This window comes from Hoplias malabaricus, chromosome Y, assembly GCF_029633855.1.
Source record: "Hoplias malabaricus isolate fHopMal1 chromosome Y, fHopMal1.hap1, whole genome shotgun sequence".
Lineage (NCBI taxonomy): Eukaryota > Metazoa > Chordata > Actinopteri > Characiformes > Erythrinidae > Hoplias > Hoplias malabaricus.
The window spans coordinates 9,405,815-9,429,133 of record NC_089820.1 but is presented as its reverse complement, the minus strand read 5'-3'; the positions used below and the strand labels follow the sequence as shown (position 1 = coordinate 9,429,133).

The following is a 23,319-nucleotide window of genomic DNA, read 5'->3' as shown; positions in this document are numbered from 1 at the left end:
CATAGCTCCATTATGTAAAGAATTCGTGCAGATTTCCTCAGCATTGGTCTGCGGAACGTTGGAACTGTGTTCTCTAGCATGATTGTTTGTGATCCAGAATTAATAATACAACATCAGTGCCTGATCTCAGTAATATTTATGTGGCTTAATGCTATCAAATCCTCACAGCAGTGAGCTATAATGAGAAGATTACAGCAACAGAGAAGCACAAACTTGTGATAAATACACTTAATTTCAGAAGAAATACTGTAGTTACATACCTCCAGTGCTATATTTACTGTGGTAAACATTAGACACTGACAATGTCTCAGCTGATTTTAAAAACTGGGAATTGGATATTCTGAGGTCTACTGAATATCTCTCTTTGACTCTCTTTGCAGGTTCTTCATGGAACATAGCCATATTCAGAAGGTCTGCACACGTGAGGAAAGTCCAAGAAAACCCTGGATGGAAAATCATGGAAAGACAGATTCACAGCAGATGTATGAGATTAAGGATGTGTTTTTCTTCAGGTGCTCTTCTGTTCATTTGAGAAGAATGTGTATAATTTACAGTTAAGGATTTCACGTACAGCGCCAGATTCATCCAAACAAACTTGTAATGTTACATTAGCATTAGATTTTAAACATGGTTACATTTTTAATTTCCAATCACAATCACAGATTAAAACACATCAGAACCTAGATTTCATCTGTAGAAATACCATCTTACTTTGGAGTATTCCTGAACAACTCTGACCTTGACTGGACACCTGGGCCAGAAAAGCTCCATTAATTTACAATTCACATTGAATATCAGTGTGATGAGGAGTTGACACTTGGCACTTCACATCAGACCTCATTTCTCTCTTTAAAACCCCTCTGTTTATCTCTCCACTGATCTGTAATCAATTCACATAACACTAAAGTAATGAGTGAAAATTTTGCTTTACTCATTGTGGACAATCTATATATAAACTATGAAATTAAATGAGGCACTTTGGAGCAGCTTCACATGAGCTAAGCCTAAACGCCTAAATCATCCATGCTCAGTACCAAGTGTTTGTTTGGAATGGGCATAATCCCCCTGGTACTGGGTTGTGAAGAAGTGAAAACTTGTTCTCTGGAGTGATGGAAGTCCATCTACCACTTTTTAGAAGAGTTGGAGAGGTATTTGTGATACAGAGCTAATCATCCAACATAAGTATCTAAGTTCTGAGGTTGAGTGCCATCAAATGCCTACAGCAGTGTTTCAAACGTTAGTGTGGTGCAGTAAAAAACAAATAATATGATTGAATTTTAAAATACATCTGGAGTAGCAGTTGTACACAATCTTTTGTGCACTGTTTATTGGTTAATAAACGTATGTATGTGCACGTCTGGTAAAGACATTTGCTGTTAAATATCAGTCAATAAACAGAGATTTAACCCATAATATAATCCTAAAGGGTGTTTTTTTTATTATTTTAATTTTATTTATAATTTATATATTTATTTGTAAAGGCTGATGTGTGGAGGTTAGAATAAAGTACAAAGTCCTCAATCACGCTGATAGGGACTTTAACCATCTCACAGACAGACAGACACATACACACATGTATATAAATTCCAAAAAAAAAAATCCATTACAGTATTTACAAAGCTTTAAACACGTGGCTTGTGGCTCACAATCAATAAAAACAGGTAATATGATCGGAACTATATTTCCCATAAGCCCACAGAGAATCCCGGCTGCTGACGTCAGCGCACTAAGGGGTACGTACACACAGATCTGTTGGTAAATGTTTGCGGAGCGTTTTCTGTGCCGTTTGAGGCTAAAACCGGAGTTTTCTCCTTCATTTACCACAGAAGGATGCTGGTAAACGCATTATAAGATTACGTCGTATATTTATAGCAGGTGAAGTATTGTTTCTGTTGTTTCTGAGGTCATTTTTGAGCACCGATGTAGAACTCTGCTACGAGTCTCTGACACCAGCTCAACTTTTTTACAAAATCGTACATTTATTTGGTGTATTTATTGATTTAAAGCTATTTTTCTGTACGTAAGTTTCTCACATGGTTCCGTAACGTCCCTGAACTCGAGTTTAATAAAGCCCAGAGCCCAGTAGGGTTTCACTTTAGCATTAATTCAGACCTGACTCCTGAATGACAGCTGCTTTGACCCACTACACTGAACCGATTCACTCGATCTGTCCTTTTTAGTCATGTTGAGGGTCTGATTTCCTGATTCGTTTTGTATCCCGTAGTGTGTTTACTTTGTATGTTCCCTGAAAGCGCCTGACATGTCATATATAGCTGTTTATTGTCGTTTTGTCCGTGAACCCCAGACTTAGTAATTTGATTCAGTTGAACCGTAATGTCAGGAGTCGGGATTCACTTGAGTCCATTATGATCCACGACGGTGACATCACTTTTTAATACAAAACAATAAATGGCTAAAACGACTTATATAATATTATTACAAATGAATTCATGGCTGCAACTGTATGATCTCCTGTTAGTTACTAATTTAAGCTTTACTATACTGTTACCACAATTTGACACAACACAATGTAATTATCTTGTTCCCACATATTACTATACCACAATTTCCTTACCACTTCTTGATTAGTTGTAGTAAAGTAAAGATTGTGGGATAATGAAATAGTGGTCGCATAAGCATACTTAGTTCAGCATAGTTGTCCTTGTGTTTTGTGTTTTTAGATACCCTCCTCCCCAGGTGTGCAGTATGGGTGCATGGATTCTGGCGTTGGATGTGTGTGGATGTGCAGCTTTAGCGTTCCTGCTGCTGAGTCGCTATGGTGACCTGGCTAAGCAACATCGCATGGTCCTTCTAGCCACACTGCTAGCCTGGAGTCTATGCTTTATCATTGTCTTCACCATCCCTCTCGATGTCAGCACAGTAAGAACCTGCCACACAACTGAGGCTCCTCACAACTGAGAAAACAGAACCTCTTTTAAGGTTCCAAATGAACTATAAATCACCCAAACACAGGTGTTTAATCATGTGTATGTGTTTGCATCTGCACAGTAAGGTGTTTAATCACATCACTGATTAAACTTCTCAGGTGTGTACGGAATTCAGGAGGGTCAAGTTGAGGTTAGCACAGTCTGAACAGAGGTAGACAAGTGAAGAATAAAGCCGCAGGATTAAGAAACACAAAGTAAACCTAGGGTTCCTATTCATCTTGTCAGGCCTTTTCCTATTCCTCTTTTTAACACATCTGAGCCAGGTGAGCACTATCTCCTCCTGACCTCACTCAGGTGTGTTTCCAGCAGGAACACAATGTAGATGTGGTCTTGGTCTGAAACTGCTATTCTAAATTTGTTTGTTCCCATTCACCTGGTCTCGCTCGATACAGACTGAATTAATCTTTTGTAAGGGTTTATAAGAGCTAATAAATGATTATACATCCTTTCTGACCTGTGTTAGACCCTGCATTTGCACAGTTTTGTAGTCAATTAATTTCTCTCTCTCTCTCTCTCTCTCTCTCTCTCTCTCTGTGCATATTTCTGTAGACAATCTATAACCAGTGTGTGATTGATAATTACCATGTGGTCAATACAACCGCAAGCCACTTCAATCAGACAGACAAGACAACAGTGTTTCCCACACAGAGGTAATCACACCTGTACACCTGAACATCTGCTCACCTATTCTCCTGTAATACTGTTTACATGTTCACGTGTACATATGTATAATTGTTTATTTGTTTACCACTTTACTTTTTTCTGTTGTCTATTTGCTTACATACCTGCCACACTGTTTAGATGTATATCTAAACACCTGTTAACATTTTATCAACTTTTTTGTATAAGGAGATAAAACAGTCAATTTCAGGTGGCAATGTTCATAAATTATAAAGACTCCTGTAGTTAATGGAGCTTTTACTAACGTTACATTGAGTTCTCAAGGTTCTTTAATTTAAACCAACACCAAAAGCTTAAACAATACAGAAGTTAATTCTTTCTGCCCTAAAGTGTTTGTGATGAATTACTGTATTCCCATCTTCATTTATATTTAGTTCCCTTATCCATCAGACATTTATTCACAGACATGTCTTGGAATTTAGAAATGTTTACATTTGTCTACATGTCTACATATTAAAAGAATGATGTCTTTATAGGTATATATGTTTATAACAGTTTGTGTGTGCGCACAGTGTGTCTAAGGTGTGTGAGAAACCCTGGAGTTATATTCCGAGTGGAATTCTACCAGTGTTCTGGAGAGTGGTGTACTGGACCTCTCAGTTCCTCACATGGTGAGAGTCTCATGCCCATTTCACACCAGAAACATAGTGGCACACTTTTTATTTCTCACAGGACACCAAATATATGCAAAATCAGTTTCTGTTTTCTTTGCATTTTACTCTACATAAGTCTTTATTATTTGTATATTGCTTCAATAAACTTTATGTTGAGTAAATATAAGCACAGTTTTTATTTTAAAAATACATAACCGTATAAACCCGACTTGCTGCCGCATCAGACTCTCAGCTTACTTGTACAAGGTCAGACTTTGGTGAGGCTTTTGGTGTGTTCTCCCCGTGTCTGCATGGGTTTCCTCTGGGTGCTCTGGTTTCCTCCCACCAAAAATGCACGTTGCATGTGGATTGGCGACTCAAAAGTGTCCATAGATGTGAATGTGTGAGTGTGTGTTGCCCTGTAAAGGATTGGCACCCCCTCCAGGGTATGTTCCCACCTTGAGCACAGTGATTCCGGGTAGGCTCCAGACCCACCCCGACTCTGAACTGGATAAGCGGTTACAGACAATGAAGGAATGTTTATTGATATGTTTATTGGCCTAGATCAGTGGTTCTCAAACTGTGGTACGTGTATACATGAAGCAGGAAGCGGTGGTACGCCAGGTCACTTCGTAAAAATTACTACTTATTTAAAAAAAAATAATTAATAACTGAAAAATGTTCATGTGTAAACTACATAATGTTTCATGGTTTTCATAATTAAGCTTAGTTTGTGTAAATGTAGTTTGATTAAAAAAAATACAGAATGAGCTACGAAGAAACGGTATTCAGTACTTCTGTAAAAGAGAGGGGCTAGTGCAGCATTCCCCAGCTTCTAATTTCCAGAGAGGAAACAGTATTTTGCACAATCCATGTAAACAAAGCCCAGTTTCAACTTCTTACTAAATGTAAATAAAAGCTAGAGATAGACATGAGTAATTTGCTTTTTATTGTAAAAATGGCAAAGTGGAAACGAGAAAAACAAACTGAGACCAACCCTGCGAAATATACCTAAGCCCAGAAGGAGTAATCTAGAGGCATAAATAGAGATAACGCTTAGCTGAAGGAAAAGGATGTGGCCGATCTGTGAATCATTAGAGTTTAACAGCACCGCTGCTCCTTCACCTACTGAAACAAGTGCTGTGAGCTGTGCTTTTTTCACCTAAAGTCTATTAAAGCACATATTAAATTGTTCTCTCTTCTCTTTTTTATTTCTTTCAGAATGCTTATTTCCTCAAAATTCTATATGTTCTCATAAATGTATAACTGTGCTTAAACATTCAGTTTAAGCCTAATTATTAAATAGTACCTCTATAATTTTTACTAATTATTTTTGAACAACTCTGTCTAATGCATGCAAATTACAAATATTCAAGCAATAGATTGATTGATAAGAAGGGATTTATAGGAGGTACTTGGAGGGTTTGATTTGATATTAGGTGGTACTTGGTCTAAAAAGTTTGAGAACCCCTGGTCTAGATTGTACACTCAGCAAGATTACTGACTTTCATACTGTTTCTGCATAGAAACTGCTAGATTTGACCAGTGGCATGCGTTAAGAATAGACTCACATTATATTTTTGCACTGCAGTTGTAATGCACACAGCAAGTGTGAAAGGCTATACAGGATATAGCAGGGTATTTAGCATGTATGAGGAAAAAATGATAATTCTAAAATGAACTAAATACCTCTAAGAGAGATTATAGATTATTGAACAACTATAAATGCATGAAATGAAAGATTCCTTTCAAACATAAATAAGTTCCATCTTAAATGTGATCACTAGCTTATTCCAAATTTTGTTCCACCGTATCTAGGCTTATTAATGTGGTAGCTGAATGTTTATATGGTGGTATCTGAATATGTTTAAGGTGGTATCTGTTTATATGTGTTTAGGCTCCTGATCCCCTTCATGCAGTCATATGCTCGTTCTGGAGCATTCTCCATTTCTGGGAAGATGAAAACAGCTCTGATAGAAAACGCCATCTACTATGGCACATATCTGTTCATATTCTGCTCTCTGCTCATCTACGTCGCTGTCAGCCCTCAATGGCACCTCTCATGGTCAGTCTTCAGGCTATGACATGACATTATTACACATTTATTGCACTTCTGAACCAACCTCCCTTATGTACCACACTCTCTGTAAGTGACATGCCTCTGCTGTTTTTGGTTGGTTTCTCTCAGGCAAGACCTGCGAACCATCGGCATCACAGCGGCAAACACCTGGGGGTTGTTCCTGCTTGTGCTGTTGCTAGGATATGGGCTGGTGGAAATCCCACGCTCCTATTGGCTAGCATCCTGTCATGGACACCTGCTGGCAAAGACATACTTTAAAGCAGCCAAACTGATGACGGAGAAAACTGATGCAGAGGAAAATCTGGAGGATGTCATAGAGGTGGCGGAGTTGATGGAAGAGTGGTTGGATGAGTGGGTGGAAGGGTGTATGGATAATGGATAGGTGGATGGATGAGTAGATGAATGAGTGGGTGGAAGAATAAATGGATAGACAGATATTGGATAGGTTGATTAACAAATCGAGTGAGTGCCTTAAGTGACCTGTTACTGAGAAGTATCTGTGTGAGCCACATTTCTGTGTGTTGTTGTTGATTTGATGTTATTGTTGTGTAGGGCGTTCGAGCTGTGAGTGAAACCATCAAATACAACCATCCCCTGAGGAAGTGCGTGGACACCATTTTGAAAAAGGTTAGTCTTACAACTTTGATTCATCGACTAAATATTTTTCACTTTCAATGGTAATGACACAGGGTCACCTTTATTACAATTAATTAAGAGTAGAAAAACAACATTATACTGACAAATAAATTAAAGTGTGTCTCTATGAACTAATATTGAGATACAGAAAATATCTCAGTTTTGTAGTCAATTAAGTCTAAATCTCTCTCTCTCTCTCTCTCTCTCTCTCTCTCAGTGTCCTGTGGAATATCAGGAGAAGTTGGGGAGAAACATGGATGATTATGAGGATTTTGATGATAAGAAGAACCCTTATCCCAGCAAGAACAGTCTGGTCAAACTCCATAAAAAGGTCCAAAACCTGGTCCACAGTGAAGGAATATTCTACTGATTAAATACAGACATGATCACACATGATACTGACACTGAATATCATACACTGCCACAGTTCCACTGTTATGTTCAGGACTGTTGTACTAAAGATTTTCTCAGGTCAATTCCACACACAATAATAAGCATAAAATAATTTACCCCTCTCGCATGTTAAAACAGCATAAAGCTAAATCAGAAGTGAAGGGGAAGATATCTTCATTAACACAGGTTGTAGTGAGTGTGTCAGATGTTTGAACGGTTGAAATCATATTCAGAGTCTTGTGTATTTTTTGTGGATCAGGTGATTTACGCTGTTCAGAGACACAACCGGACTCAAGTACAGTGGCAGATCCTATTAGATGAGGCTTTTCACCTGGAAGACGTTGCTAAAAACGAAACAAGTTCTACCCACCGGTTTGTCCACAGCTTTGCTGCATCTCACCCTTCGAGTGTCTTCAGTAAATACATTTACACTCCCACTGCAGGTAATACACACATTTACTATGCCTTATATCATCAAATGGGTTGTAGCATTTAATGACTTAGCTTTGTATAGCATCAGAATCTAACTTGCAGCATAAAAGAAAAAAATGTAAGGTGTAGCCCTTTTAACACAAAGCACTTTCCTGTTCTGTCTGTCTGACGTCAGTTCATATCAAGAACATGCTGGTGTCCTGTTTGACTGCTGCTTCTGTCCATGTCTAACTCAGAAAGACAAGACTGCTAACTCTGATTTTAATGTCAGTGGGGGCCCGACTCCAGCCTGCTAAAACTGCTTGTGTTTACAGTAACTATCAATTGAATGAGCCTGTGGCTCTGTCATGTTCACTGTTTGGGCTACATAATATCACCACTTCTATCAACTTGCTGAATTTCTTGTTTGTCCTTTGGTCTTTGTTCTATATTTTTAAGGTCTTTGGGGTCTTGAAACTCACCTTATAAATACAATATTATTATTATCATTATTACTAAGGTATAAATAGAAGATTTGGTGTTGGTTTGGAGTTTTTCAACAAGATGTAATAAACACTACTAACATTAAAAATAACTATAGATTTTATTTTTAATGTTGACACTTACATTGTCAACAAACATGTATTTATAATGAATTAATGTCACACATCTCTCACTTTCTTTTTTTCAAAAATATGTTTTATTTGTTTTACAGAATACAATACAAAGAGATTGTGTATATGTTATAATTAAGCACAAATTGTGATACGGAAAGAAAGAAAGAAAACAAATACATAAATAAAAATGAATAACTAATGTAGAGGACAATTGCGTGGACATGACTTCTGCTCAGCAACCTTCTTTAAATATGATTGCAGTAAACACAGCACTTAAAGTTAAACTGTTTTAGAAAGAATTACTCAATTGGGTTGGGGCGACAGTTATATTTTCTAGATATGGTCCAGTGTTGGATGCCATATTTAATAAAAACCTCAGCATGTCCAAAATTTTAGAGCATGTCCAAACATCAATGTTCCTTCTTCAATTTTACATTTGCTGTATGTTGGAGAGATCTCAGGGAGCATTCTAAGTAATTTCACTTTTGAATAGTGAAGCCTATGAACTATTTTGAACTGTAATTAATACATGTCTTGCATTTATTAAACATCTGTTAATTTTCTCACTCTTTTCACCTCTCCCTCTCTTTCTTTGCTACACCGCTTTCTCTATACACCATCCCTCCCTTTTCTCTTTACTTTTAATCACATTTCTCTTGTCTCTCTCTTTCTCTCTCTCCACCCCACCTCTTCCAGAGTGGTTTTGGGAGTGTGTATGTCGGAGGTGGTGTTACCGCCTGTTTTCTCTGCTGCTGTGCGTGTTGTCTGTAGCCGTGGTGTGGTCCGAATGTACGTTCTTCAGCACTAAGCCAGTTCTCTCTCTCTTCGCCATATTCATCCAGCTCGCAGAGAGACAGTACAACTACCTCTACATACAGGTAACACACACATACACACACACAGCAGATGAAATAATATTGATCTAAATTAATAAATATATAATTTGCATCATAAAAATACAATTATGTAATGTCTTATTTTCTGTGTTTGTGATTTATGTATATTATTACATGGCGTAATGAAGCTTGTGCTGTGTTTATCCAACAGGTGGCATGTTTTATCATCGTAATCTTCCTGTGTTACTGCGTGTACTCCACTGTGTTCCGGATCAGGGTTTTTAACTATTATTACCTTGCTCCACATCATCAAACAGATGCTTACAGCCTACAATTCAGTGGCATGTAGGATACACACATTTACATCTAAACACACTTCTCTCTCACACACACACACACACTATACAGTCACACACATGCATACACATACTACCTCTAACACACACGCTTACACACCACACATGCACACAAAACGTCATTAATAAGGGACAGTTTTCTTTATTTTTGTCATGATGTTAATTATTTGTGTGGATGTTTTTAGGTTATTCTGCCGTTTGACTCCACCTCTTTGTTTGAATTTTCTGGGTTTGATTCATATGGACTCCGCCATCTCCCACGAGGAGAGACAGCAAACAAGCTACACATCAGTGAGTTGTGTTTACAAACACACACACACACACACACAGGAAACACCAACATAATGTCTGTGCCACTGAGGTATTTGGTCACAGGTAGCCCCTTTCCACCAAAAGAACTCTGGTTCTTGAACCGGTTTCATTCTGGATTCTTGAAAGCTTGGTGCTTTCCAGTGACCCTCAGTGGGGGTTATTGTGAGGTTGCCCTGTTCCGGTGTTGCCATGGCTGATTTCAACACCAGTTAAATGAATATCAGATAAAATTAATAAACAGAGTTACAACAGATTCATGGTAAATCCACGGTTTACAGCAATATCAGATCAGAGTGAAATATGATACACCTGAGCTGCCCTAATGAGAAAATGTTTTTTAAGACCCGTCCAGTTCCACTTCCCAATAACTATTTGAGGCTCTGTGGTTTTTCTTTGGTTCCAGCTGGGATCAAATGTTTCTGGTTAGCAAACCAATCTCTCTCTCATTATACTTTCAGATTATGGGCTCTATGAAGGTTCTGTCATTCATTGCTGATGGGTTTTATATCTACTACCCGATGCTGATAGTGCTGCTCTGTATTGCCACCTACTTCAGGTAATAGACACATTCTACTACACAAGAACAACCCTACAGTAACCCAGGTTTAAGATTAGTATTAATTTTAAAATCTGGTTTAAATATGAATTTAATATGAAGACGTTTGAGAACAGTTCTACTTCCAAAAACACACTCTAACATTTCTGGATTTTACAGTTGTAAAGTATCTACTTTATCTCAGCCACACTTCCACTCTACAAACATAAATTCCCTATATTTCTTTCTCTTTCTCTAACTATCTCTAGCTTAGGAACGAGATGTCTGAATCTGCTAGGTTTTCAACAGTTTATGGGAGAGAGTGATATGACGTCTGATCTTGTGGATGAAGGAAAAGAACTCATCCGTAGAGGTACTGATAGATATCAGAATCTATCCAATTTCTTCTCTTTCCTCTGCTTCATCCCCTAATCCCTTATTCTTCTAAAACAAATCTTTATCTTCCTCTTTCATTTTATTGCCCTCTGTATTCCTACTCAGTCTAATTCTTCTCCTCATCAGTCTCTCTCTCTGTCACTGACTCTCTGTTTATCACTCTTTCTTACAGTGCAGTATTTTAATCATGTTTTAATAAAAATGTAATGTTTCTGCAGAAAGGAGGAAGAGACAGAGGAGTGAAGATGGAGAGAACAGGCAGAAGGTAAATCATTGTCTCTCTCTGTTCTTTCCCTACATTCAGGGAAATTGTTTTAAGTTTATGTATGTTATGTATGTCTGTATGTTTCAGTAATGTATTATGATGCTCAGTACTGTGTGTGTGTGTGTGTGTGTGTGTGTGTGTGTGTGTGTGTGTGTGTGTGTGTGTGTGTGTGTGTGTGTGTGTGTGTGTGTGTGTGTGTGTGTGCGCGCGCGCGTGTGCGTGTGTTTTAGGAGTGGAGAGAGAAGTATTCATCTCGGAGCCGAAACTCGTATTCTGAACTCAGTTCTGACCACAGAAGAACACAGGGTCAGTCCTGCTGTTATTATAAGTATTATTATATTATGTAGTTAAATAAATATATATTTCTGTATTTCTTTTATTAGTATTTCATCTTGTTTTACTATTCTAATCACAGCTCAAAAAAACAGCTGTTTGAATGTTATTTTATTATTATTATTTTATACTATTATTGTTATTATTATATAACGTATATACAGGGTGGTCCATTTATATGGATACACCCTAATAAAATGGGAATGGTTGGTGATATTAACTTCCTGTTTGTGGCACATTAGTATATGGGAGTGGAAAAACTTTTCAAGATGGGTGGTGACCATGGTGGCCATTTTGAAGTCGGCCATTTTGGATCCAACTTTTGTTTTTTCAATGGGAAGAGGGTCATGTGATACATCAGACATATTGGGAATTTCATAAGAAAAACAATGGCGTATGCACATCTCGTATCTTCACAGCATAAACAATTGCCTTCAGATGACCCCAAAGATAAAAGTCTAAGGGGGTCAGATCGGGAGACCTTGGGGGCCATTCAATTGGCCCATGACGACCAATCCACTTTCCAGGAAACTGTTCATCTAGGAATGCTCTGACCTGACACCCATAATGTGGTGGTGCAACATCTTGCTGGAAAAACTCAGGGAACGTGCCAGCTTCAGTGCATAAAGAGGAAAACACATCGTTATGTAGCAATTTCGCATATCCAGTGGCCTTGAGGTTTCCATTGATGAAGAATGGCCCCACTATCTTTGTACCCCATATACCACACCATACCATCAAGATGTGCAGCACCTGAAACTATGGATACTGGAAGCCTGTGCTAGCATTTCTACTGCGATGTTGCTATCAGTGTGTGAAGAGTGGGAGAAGAAGGTTGCATTGACAATCCAACACAATGGGCAGCATTTTGAACACATTTTATAAGTGGTCAGAAACTTGTAAATAACTCATGAAAGAATGAAGTTATTGCCAATAGGTTTGAAGTGTCACATGACCCTCTTCCCATTGAAAAAACAAAAGTTGGACCCAAAATTGTCACCACCCATTTTGAAAAGTTTCCCCCCTCCCATATACTAATGTGCCACAAACATGAAGTTAATATCACAAACCATTCCCATTTTATTAAGGTGTACCCATATAAATGCCCCACTGTGTGTGTGTGTGTGTGTGTATATATATATATATATATATATAATGTGTGTGTGTGTGAGTGTATATGTGATTTTTGGCTTGACTCACCAGGGACATTGAAATCAATTGTACATTTAACAACTTTTATCTGTACGTCCTGACTGCTTGAAGTTCTGACCCTGCATTGCTGCCTCCAGTTTACTTTTACATTACCAACTGTCTTGTTTATGGTTTATATGCTTAACCTTGTAAAACATATTTTACAATTTAAGAAAGAATAATGCCATACAAACTGAACTCTGAGTCAGTAAAGCTTAACACCCACCTACCCCAGTGCACTTTGTAGTTCTACACACACTAACACCCCAACCTCAGCAGTGCTGAAAAGGATACACCAGCCAAATCATACCTGCTTTTTGATAATATTTTGGGGCATTGACCATGTGTTTAAAGAAGCATGCAGAACAACAGATGAATTACAGTCTGTAATTGTAGAACCACACACGTCTCAGTGGAGCTGATAAAATGATGATAAAATTAATGTAGAAACAACAAGGTCATTTTGTGTGTGTGTGTGCCTATCTGTGTATGTGTAGTTCAGTCCAGTAGGGGGCATAGTGACCAGTGTGAGCTGCTGCAGGATGTGGAGCCACTGGACTTTAATGAAGACAGTCAACAGGAAGTGGACGACAGGAGGTGAGTGTTACAGCATTACTCAGAAACTGTGTGTATCACTGGACACTAATATTACAATTATTATGGGTTTTAGCAGTTTTCTGATTATTAATATAGAGGTGTAGACAAAATTCTCTCTGTATTCCCTGTACAGATATATTGGTGGACGTTATTTGTCCACATCAGCATCGCGGACTCGAATCTTCGATGATGTGTGAGAGAAAGTGAAGTATTGTGAAGAAAACAACAGAAAATGACAGAATTTGCACTTTTCTCCAGGTCCTTTTTCTGGTGTCGTCGCACTTATATTTTTCTGAAGGTTGTAGTTTAGTGGTGTAGGGGTTAGAGGTCGCTAATGCAGGATTACACAGTCTCTATCTCCAAACAACAACAGCATCCTAATTGTAAATCTACTGTCTTTTTAACAGCTATCAAGCTTGTGGCTAATGTTTTCTAGCATAGCTAGCTAGCTGTATAGATTTTTTGAAAGTCTGCTCACTCTGTGTCCATTCTATCCCTGTCCCTGTTTAATTGTTTCTACTTGTACTCCAGGCTGCTCTCATTCTGAATGAGGAGAGATTTGACAAGCTAAGCATTCATAAACAGATTTTACAGTCACTATTATCACTATAGTGGTTTGTTGTTTGGCTCAGAATGTGCAGAAATAATGGTTATTTTCGGCCTGATTATCTGTGTTTACTGAAGAGTGGGACTTTCCCCAAAATAAGACAGAATGATCAGCACTACTGCAATGTCCGATCTATCACCACAACACCACGCCAGCTGTATTTTCAGTATGTCAGATTAATTATCTGAAGGGGCAGCCATCATTACTCATTTGGTACACAGTAAATGTCTGTGGAAAACACATAAGTTAAAGCACATAATCTTTCAAAGTGGGTCCAGCACAGATTTAGTGCCCCTGCTGGTTGATTTGTAACTTGCCTACACTCATATGGCAAAGCAGCCCTTTTTCAGTCTCATTCTTCTCCTCTAAATGACCTTTCCATTTCCAGCTAATTTAATCCCAGCAGATTTGTTTTCCTTCTGCTAATATTAGCAGATTTTTAGTTTTCCCCAGAGTTAAGAGATTGACAGCCTTGACTGGTCTAAGAACGCCTATAAGACCTGCCTGTTCTCACAGACCTGTTCATTACATTGAGCAAAATATTTGTTGTGGAGCTGTCATGCAGCTATCTATGAAATTGTTATTTACAGGATACTGTTATTTATCATTTATTACAACTGTCAAACCTAAAAAGTCACGCAGTGTTCTGCTGTGGATTGCACTAACAGATCCTGTGCCATCCTCATACACAGCAGTTTCAGACAATGAGTGAAGTTAACTTCTTATTAGAGCTCTCGTTTTCACCTTAGAAGCTGCAGTAGTTACTGCCATATAGCAAATTTACCTTCCAACATAAACAGGACAGCAATGGCATTCTAGCCTCAGCAGAATATTTCTCTCCACATTATAACAGTTACATTTTCATTCTACCATAAACTGAGCTGAAATTACTCTAGCCACAGTAGAATTCTCCATTCCACTTTAAAAGGCAAAATTTTTTTATTTGGTAATGCAGTATTCTTTGTGTATATTGTGTGTGTGTGTGATGCAGCACTGTTTAAGGTTTAACAAAACATTTTACCATGGCCACAGTCATTTCGGCTTCTTATAAAGTGAATTGGAAAGTTCTGTATGTGCCGGAATGGTATTGCTGACCCTTTTAAGTTGGAAAGTAAATTTGGTAAATGCAAGTGATGTCCGCATCTCTTAAGGTGGAAATGAGAATTCTAATAAGAAGAGCACATGCAGTTTGAAAGAAGGAAAATGAGAACGGTTGTTTGCGGTCTATAAAACTTCCAGCATGAGACACTTTGAGCTCTGTGAATAAGGAAGTTTTTCTCTAGGGAGGAGACATATCTGTCTAAGCCTCTGGTCTGTACTGCGCTGACTGGTTGCCAATTGGTAACATGCATGGCTGCATTTCAATAAAATGGAAGGGAATGGAGGCGTGCCGTCCGTTACAGTGATTCAAGAAAGAAATTCTGAAAAACTCAGTCTGGACTCTAAACTGACATCAAGGAAGGAAGCGTATACCCCGTAGACACCAGTGTCTTAACCTGAGAGTAGCTAAGGATGTGTTGCTCATCCATCACTGTACTGTTAACTGTAGTGTTAGCGTTAGCTTACTAGCTCATCTGAAGGAGCTGCCACCACTAATCAATCTCAAACGCACTTTTTCTCCATGTTTACACTGAAGCTCCACCCATACATTGATCTGATTGGCTGAGTTTATCACTACACCCACATTCAACCATAAACAGCTGAAATTTCTCTTGCCACAGTAGAATTCTCCATTCCACTTTAAAAGGTGCAACTTTTTTATTCAGTGATGTAATGTGACACTTCCCTTGATGATTTTTCTTACATTTAATATACTTTTAAATAAATATAAAATAAAATAATATAATCATAGTTTATTCATTCACCATTTTTCTCTGTTGCGTTTTAACTTGTGATTTAACCTTTTAAGTTGTGGCCAGTTGGTGACGTGGGAGACTTTATATTAATTTTATTTGGGCTTTAGAACAAAATGCTGCATAAATAATATAAACATAATAAAGAAGATCAATCAATCAATCAGACAGTATTTCATCTACTGCACCCTCAGAGAAACTAGAGAGTGTTATAATCTGATCCTAAATTTGAGATTATATGGACATATTAAATCCTGATTTTAATTTATAATCAGATTCTAATCACCTGTTTAATAATCTATTATAATCTGATCATGAAGCAGCAATTATTAAAAGTTATAATTAGTTTATGAAGCTGACATTATTATAATCTGATCATAAGGTGGAGATTATAATAATCTGATAAAAGTTATCATATATATCATATATAGTTTATAGTAATCCTGTAAACTGGACATTACAATTGTAACAGAGCCCAGAAATTTTTTATATTTATGTTTTTAAATAATGCTCATATTTAAAATGCAGAATGAACTGGAGGATATTTATAAAGCTTTTTTAATATAAATGAAGGGAATACATGATCATTTACATTTTCATCTGATCAAAGAGTAAGCTGCTCAATTTTCATGAACTTAAAACTGTTTATAATATCAAAAAGCATTGTATACTCTCTGAAGACCCCCTGCAGCTATAGCACCAGTATGTTGTTGTTATTGTTTGTTTTCATTTGTTGTTTATGTTGTTTTATTTGTTTTAAGGGACGTTGGTGCCTTGCTAAATAAATTATGTGTGGTGTTCTGGTTTTCTTACATTTTGGACTTTCTCTGATGTATTGGTTCTTTTTCTTAGTTTAGGGATTGTCTTGTTCTGTTTGTGGAAAACCCTTACATACCTCAAATAAACACATCTGCATAAGATCTGTCCTCTTTATTATCATAAGCTACATGTCCAAATGTTTGTAAACAACACCCGTTATGGACAGTATGTATAAGTTCTTGAAAAAGCGTGAAATGATATGAGACACTCAGGAGCAGCATTCGTATTGATAAGAAGTTGTTCAGTGCTCTTGGGAACGCTAGCTTCTTTTCTGGACAAGAAAGTGTTTTTATTCTGAACTAAATTAAAACTGGAAAACGAGAAGGGGGGAGTGAGGGAACAGAACTGTTTCATCCTCGACATCCACGGCTGAAGTGTGTCATGAGGAGGGTGTCTTCAGGGCCTGAGCACTTTATGTTTCATTGTACCTCTGTATGGCTACATGTCATGCCTATATCAGAAGTGACCTCAGAGGTGAGCTGCAGAGGCTGAAATGACTGCTATGTTTTGATATATTTTTTTAAATTACATTTTCAAATTTTAAAGTAAGATTATAAAGTAAGATTATAATTATTAAAATGTTTCATAATTACAAAGCAAAACAATATGGTTGTTAATGAAAAATGTCTTAGGATGTAGTACTTTAATCAAAACTGATTAACTGCATTTTTCTGAATGATAGGAGTAATGAATTCATGAATGATTTTTTTAAACAGACTCATTGACTCTAATAATACTTTATTCTTATATAGCGCTTTTTAAAACCCAAAGATGCTTACAATCATTGGTATAGAAACATTAAACACACAAACAGTACAGGTTCAACAGTTACAGAGATACATCAAACTATTACAAGAAACCTAAAATTAACAAGTTGTATATCTTTGCAGTTTTCTATATAAGAAGTGGATAACATCCAGATCATCCATTAATAATAGAACTGGTGCTAATCTGAGTAACATCCGCATAAGAGTAGTATAAATCAACTCAGGCTGAATTGAATCTTTCCATAGCAAAGATTACCACCATTGTAAATTAAATTGAAAGAAAAAACAATGGTGCCAAGACCTGCACGTTTTTGTAATAAAACATATTTGTAATTTTCCTATACATCCTGTCCTTGTGGGGATTAATTATTATATTATAGTGTGTTGGCTATGCTGACCTTGTTAAAAATATGCTGTTCATAGTGGAGTTAAGAGTTGACAGTAAAAATATCTGATGGTAAGTGTATATGCTAGACTCACATTCTTGAATAGCACAGTGCTAATTTCATATGAAAATAATGGAACATTTTAAAAGAATAGTAATAAAAATAATGATAATAATAATAATATGTTTTGTCTGTAATGCACTTTACATTTCAACTAATTTACATACACTTTAAAAAAATTTAAAAAATACAGCCATTTAAAAAAGCTACTGTAATGTATGATTTTGACATAATGACACATTTCAAAGTGAAATTAAAAAAGAAAGTTTATAGAAATTAATGTCTAGAAAATTATATAATAGGTAGAAAATGAGGGACTTTAAAACTACTACAGCTATTTTATGATAGTTATTGATATATGGGATGTGGGCTTTCAGACCAAATCCAAGGTGGAATAAAAATATGAAAAAAGGACAAACATTTACAATTTGAAAAACTTGTTTTTTTATGTAGAAACAAAATAAATTCGCCATTTTAAAGCATTTAAAAACAATTCAGTAAGCAAAAAGAAATATAACAGTAGTAAAATACAGAAAATATACAATATGTTAGATATAAAAATCAGTGGAGAACAATTGCCTTTTTTTTAATCAACTCTTTTGATCTCGTTGGCCTTCCATAGCGGCAATCGCCGTCTAACAGAGAACGTCTTCCTTAGTGTAGTGTGCGGCAAAAGTGACAACATAAGCAGTCTAGTTTCACATTGTAGAAAAATGTGAACTATTTAAGGCCTGTCAGCATCATATTGTAGCATTTATAGACGTGTAAGTGATATTTTTAGCCTGAGAGAGCTGACTGTTTTTTAGCGTCTGAGAGCGAGACCAGCGACACGGTGGTGCAGCAGGTAGTGTCACAGTCACACAGCTCCAGGGACCTGGAGGTTGTGGGTTCGATTCCCGCTCCGCGTGACTGTCTGTGAGGAGTTGGTGTGTTCTCCCTGTGTCCGCGTGGGTTTCCTCCCACAGTCCAAAAACACACGTTAGTAGGTGGACTGGCGACTCAAAAAGTGAAGTGTGTGTGTGTTGCCCTGTGAAGGACTGGCGCCCCCTCCAGGGTGTATTCCCGCCTTGCGCTCAATGATTCCAGGTAGGCTCTGGACCCACCGCGACCCTGAACTGGATAAGTGGTTACAGATAATGAATGAAAGAAAGAATGAATGAATAGCGAGACCAAGAAAATTTAAATTTTTCCGAACACAACCTGGCCGTCTTTAAGAGGTGCAAAGAAAGAGCGGCTATCACAAAAGTATCATAAGAGTAAATGCAGTTAGATACACATGCTGTTCAAACAAAAAGGCCTGTATCTTTTCAAAATTATGAGAGAATAAATGATCTATCCATGGACACGCCGGTAATACAGTTCAAATCGGGCAGGTAACAAATCACAGATGTCTGGGAAATCGAAACTTAACACGAACCAATCAGATCACAGAGTGAGTCAGTCGTTTTGTGTTCAAATCCAATCAGAAAGCGGAACCGTTCTTCGCTGATGAGCAGTTATCGGAGAAACTGAAACTTCCTTTCTCCTGTAAGTTCAGAGGACCGAGTTCTGAGGTAAGCGCGTTTTCCCCGTCACTATTCTGTTACGTGTTTTTTCTAAAGTCTATGTTCAGTTTCTGAAGGCAGGAAATATTAATGATATTGCAGTGATAATTCTGACGGCAGGCACAGTTCACTGAAAATAAAACCACTCACTGATTAATAATACGTCAATAAACTGATGTTACCAACTAGTAAAAGCATTCATTGTGTATTATCGTTTATAGTTCCCGAAATGCTTTAGAAATAAACTCAAATCGGACCTGCCTTCCTTTGTGTCATATCGCCACTTGTGTGTCCGCAGATCTGCTTTACGTGTTAGTAACTACTCATCAGCAGAACAGACAACAGGACTATAGAAGAATGAATAACAAGAGGAAAAATCCGTGCATTGCTGATTACTTTCAAAGGAAAACGGTAGGTCTACATGTGAATGTGTACTACTGCAGATTTACTGATTAATATCACAGACGCTTTATACACTGGATTTTTTGTTTGAAACATGCAAACTGTGTAAAGGTAAAAATATAAAGGACACAGCTTTCACTACCTCTGAAGCTCTGTGGTCACTGTGTTGTGTTGTCATATCCAAATAAGCAATTCTGTGTCTAATAAAGTGAACATACTAATGGCAGAAATGAAAATCTCTGCTAATGTGCCCAGTTTCCAAAAAAAAAATAATCTTAGTTATAAGATCATCTTAACAGGGAGAGAGTGTCCAGTGTGATGTTCACTCTACCACTTAATCTTCAGTTTTTTAAGATGCTTTTAGGAAACCCAGCCTAAATCTGTATTTGTTGTGTGTGTATTTCCATAAAGTTATTTCTGAATCACAAGATCATTAAAGAGTTAAATATGAATAATGCTACATGCTACAGGAAGCATAACACTGAAATGTTACACTTAAACAAAGTCTACTGTTACACATTTACACCATTAACTCTGCATCACAAACAACTTCCTGTGGAAATGTGACATAATTCAATAATGCAGAGTTGATTCCCAGGCTTTACAGAACATTAAATACAAAGTAGATGATGTAACGTAATATAAAGATTGATCTCTTTCTTCCAGAAAAATATTAAGGTGGAAGGGGAGCAAAGACAGGGAGAGGGCACAGCTACGCAGGTACCTCATTATTCCACTATATAAAGAAAAAGGCTCTGTGTTTTATTATATTTGCATGGTTCTGAATTTTGTTCTTTTTATATATCAACAGACAACTGAAAGCACTGGACATGCTTTCAAATTCTTTTATCAAAAAACAGAGTATCAAGTGACTTGTAGCAGATCTTCCACTGTGCTGGAGGCACTTGTCTCAAACTCAGATTTTAGACAAATTCACAAGAAAAACAAAGGGAAGGATATAGTGATCCAAAGAAATGATGTGCTAAAAGCAGCCATTTCCACAGAATTCCCCTGCTTCCTGATCCATAAAGATGAGCTTCTGGAGGTTAAATTTATTCAACCTGTAACGAATAGTGGCAATCAAAAGAAACCAGACAACCAAGACTTGCAGAACCGTAGCGCTGAAGATTTCATTGTTTTTAATGTTAAAACAACGGGAGGCGAGAAAATTAAAAGGCTGATGAAGAACCTGGAACTGAAGAAAGTCGTGGACAATGTCTGTGTGTATGCTCTGAAAGGAGAAAAAGTGAAGCGGGCTCTGAAGCGCGATGGACGATTTTCCAGTGTGATTTTCGAGAAACGGTGCACACTTATAGAGCAGACAACTAATGTCCACATTAACATGTCAAACACTGTCGACCATCTGGATGGAAACTATTTTAAAATCATTGTTAGGGGCAATCAGCCAGATAGCCAGGAGTCCAGTCAGGAACTTGACATGATGGGCACAGGTGAAGAAGAATATGGCGAAGCTTCCTCTAATTCCGTCAGGCCCCAATCAGAAACCACTGACCTGCTCCAGGACTCTGATAATGTTCAACAACAACAACAACAAACTGCTCAGTCCACAACCAAAGAGACAAGATCAAAATCAGTCCCAGTAAGGATCAAAGTGAAGGAAATCCCAGACACAGATGAGATCCTGAAGCTTCTGCGAGATCAGTTTCAGGGTTTGTTGGAGCAGGTGAAAGAGCGAGAGAGACTCAGTAAACCTGCGGAGGTGAGAAAACTCTTCAGAGAAGAATATGATAAAAAAGCTCAAAGTTTCTCTGAGGTGAGGATGCTAAAGAAGTTGATGCCACTTTGTGACTCAGTCTGTGTAATCTGTGTAGAAGGTTCTGCCAAAGGGACTGGGTTTCTGCTGTTCCACCGGTTCATCCTCACTAATGCACATGTCATTGAAGATGTAGTGTTTCCAGAGACACTAAAGCTGTGCCAGAAAGTAACAGTTGCATTTGGCTTTGAGGACTTGGACATAGGAAAGGAAATGAAAGTGAAAGATGAAATTGTTGCTGGCCATAAAGGTAAGAACAACTCGGGACAACATCTGGACTTTGCTCTGCTGGAATTGAGTGATGATGAAGACCCTGCTGTTCCTGAATTGCTTAAAAACTACCATCCCTCTCCCATCCATGGTGGAATCTGCATAATTGGACATCCTGGGGGAGGAATCAAGAAAATGGATCCATGTTTCATCATTGAGGATATTCCTGCAGCATATAAAAGACACCTTGCTGAGAACAAGGACTTCGTTCACATCATAACCCAGCAGTGTCTGGGTCTTTCTTACTGTCCTTCTCAGATCAGTTATAATAGCTGTTTCTTCCATGGAGCCTCAGGATCTCCAGTCTTTAATGAGTACTGCCAGCTGATTGGTGTTCACACTGGTGGCTATGTTTACCAAAGAGAAAGAGGATGTAGGAGTGTGATGGAGTATGCTTTACCCATGTTACCCATCCTAGTGTACATCATCACACAGTGCAGAGAGAGGAACAGATCTGATGTTGTTGAGCTGCTCAAAGCTCAAAACAACATGAAATTGGTGTTTGAGGAAGCAGATCAACAGAACCAGGGAAATCCTAAGGTTGTTTAATGAGTGATAATCAGATTTTACAAACTCTATCATCCTATGTGCTCCAATCAATGCTTTCATTTGTGATGGCCACAACAGACTGAGGCACCACCCAAACTGAAAAATCACTGTTCGACAAGACCGTACATTAGTGGAATTGGATATTATTGTGTAGCATATGATCACCGCTGAAACCCAACATCTCTAAAACTAACTTTACAGATGGAAAAGGTTTTCTATGCTACAGTGTAATGTAACAAAACCAAGTAGTTCTGGAATATTTTTGGTTGTTCTTGACATTTTAAAGGGAACATATTATACACTTTTCCCACAAGTTAACCCAGTTCCCTGGGGTCTCAATGAAACATCTTTGATACTTCGGTCAAAATATCACAAGGATTAAGGATTAAACAACACAGCATAGCTCTCGCCCTTTCTATCTGTTAAAAACGACTGTTTTCCGCTACTGTTCCTTTAAATGAGAATGAGCCACAGCTCAGTTCATCACAAGGTGCACAGGAGTGAGGACCAAGGAACTGAAGTTTTTAACCATTTTCACTTGGTTTTCTTTCATCCCTAGTTTCACTTTCTGCCATAGTTAATCACTCTTAATTAGTTCAATTCAAGACATTTCAAAAAGGAGATAGGAATGGTTTTCATGTTATTCTTCATTTTTTCAAAGTTTAATCATGCAACAGCAAGGACTGTGTTACTGAATAGCTCTTTAATGTTGGACTGGTCTATATTTCATTTTTTTACTCATATATACAGTATAGTACTGTTCATTTTATATGTTAATCAGGTACTCATTTCCACTTACTGTAGATCATATGTGATTCATAATATTTGTAACACCTAAATAAGACTTTCATTAACACAGGTGTAGACATACATAAACAGCTGTAAAGACTTATTCCACACATTCTGTGATTATTAGATTTTAGAAACATTTAACTTTGCCCATTTTAACTGTTCGTTTATTTCATGCTTGATTAATCCTAATATAAATACTTGGGCCTGTTCATTTCATAAGCATTTTTCTCCTAATATCTATTTTTTAAGTTTTATTTTTAAATATTCTTATCTGCATCTTGTATTTGTGCGTTTGATATTTCTTTTTCATTTTATC

The 23,319-nt window shown here is 37.5% G+C and overlaps 2 protein-coding genes across 5 annotated transcripts; both read left to right on the top strand.

Moving 5' to 3' along the window:
* The first annotated feature begins 1,696 nt into the window (after positions 1-1,696).
* LOC136679331 (G-protein coupled receptor-associated protein LMBRD2B-like) lies at positions 1,697-16,548 on the top strand. 4 transcript variants are annotated; one of them, XM_066657786.1, is made up of 18 exons: positions 1,697-1,733; positions 2,682-2,880; positions 3,498-3,598; positions 4,142-4,240; positions 6,120-6,287; positions 6,411-6,621; positions 6,855-6,929; positions 7,156-7,269; positions 7,591-7,774; positions 9,056-9,237; positions 9,407-9,540; positions 9,737-9,842; positions 10,322-10,419; positions 10,668-10,771; positions 11,013-11,059; positions 11,290-11,365; positions 13,081-13,180; positions 13,314-16,548. In XM_066657786.1, the coding sequence occupies exons 2-18, from the start codon at positions 2,707-2,709 to the stop codon at positions 13,375-13,377; spliced, it is 2,037 nt and encodes a 678-aa protein (XP_066513883.1). In that variant the 5' UTR covers positions 1,697-1,733; positions 2,682-2,706; the 3' UTR covers positions 13,378-16,548. The 4 variants fall into 4 exon arrangements, 3 of the variants coding, with proteins under 3 accessions (XP_066513883.1, XP_066513882.1, XP_066513884.1); XM_066657785.1 differs by lacking the exon at positions 1,697-1,733 and adding an exon at positions 1,737-1,875; XM_066657787.1 differs by lacking the exon at positions 1,697-1,733 and adding an exon at positions 1,756-1,836.
* A 2,601-nt stretch (positions 16,549-19,149) lies between these two features.
* On the top strand, positions 19,150-23,287 carry LOC136679151 (serine protease FAM111A-like). The gene is made up of 4 exons (XM_066657490.1): positions 19,150-19,225; positions 19,515-19,627; positions 20,285-20,338; positions 20,430-23,287. The coding sequence occupies exons 2-4, from the start codon at positions 19,574-19,576 to the stop codon at positions 22,209-22,211; spliced, it is 1,890 nt and encodes a 629-aa protein (XP_066513587.1). The 5' UTR covers positions 19,150-19,225; positions 19,515-19,573; the 3' UTR covers positions 22,212-23,287.
* The last annotated feature ends 32 nt before the right edge of the window (positions 23,288-23,319 follow it).

Bases quoted from the DNA above. Each gene is read 5' to 3' on its own strand.
- LOC136679331 (XM_066657786.1), top strand. From the start codon at position 2,707: ATGGGTGCATGGATTCTGGCGTTGGATGTGTGTGGATGTGCAGCTTTA. The intron at 7,775-9,055 runs GTAATACACACA...CACCTCTTCCAG, and splicing joins CATTTACACTCCCACTGCAG to AGTGGTTTTGGGAGTGTGTA. The intron at 9,843-10,321 runs GTGAGTTGTGTT...TTATACTTTCAG, and splicing joins AGCAAACAAGCTACACATCA to ATTATGGGCTCTATGAAGGT.
- LOC136679151 (XM_066657490.1), top strand. From the start codon at position 19,574: ATGAATAACAAGAGGAAAAATCCGTGCATTGCTGATTACTTTCAAAGG. The intron at 19,628-20,284 runs GTAGGTCTACAT...TCTTTCTTCCAG, and splicing joins ATTACTTTCAAAGGAAAACG to AAAAATATTAAGGTGGAAGG. The intron at 20,339-20,429 runs GTACCTCATTAT...ATATATCAACAG, and splicing joins GAGAGGGCACAGCTACGCAG to ACAACTGAAAGCACTGGACA.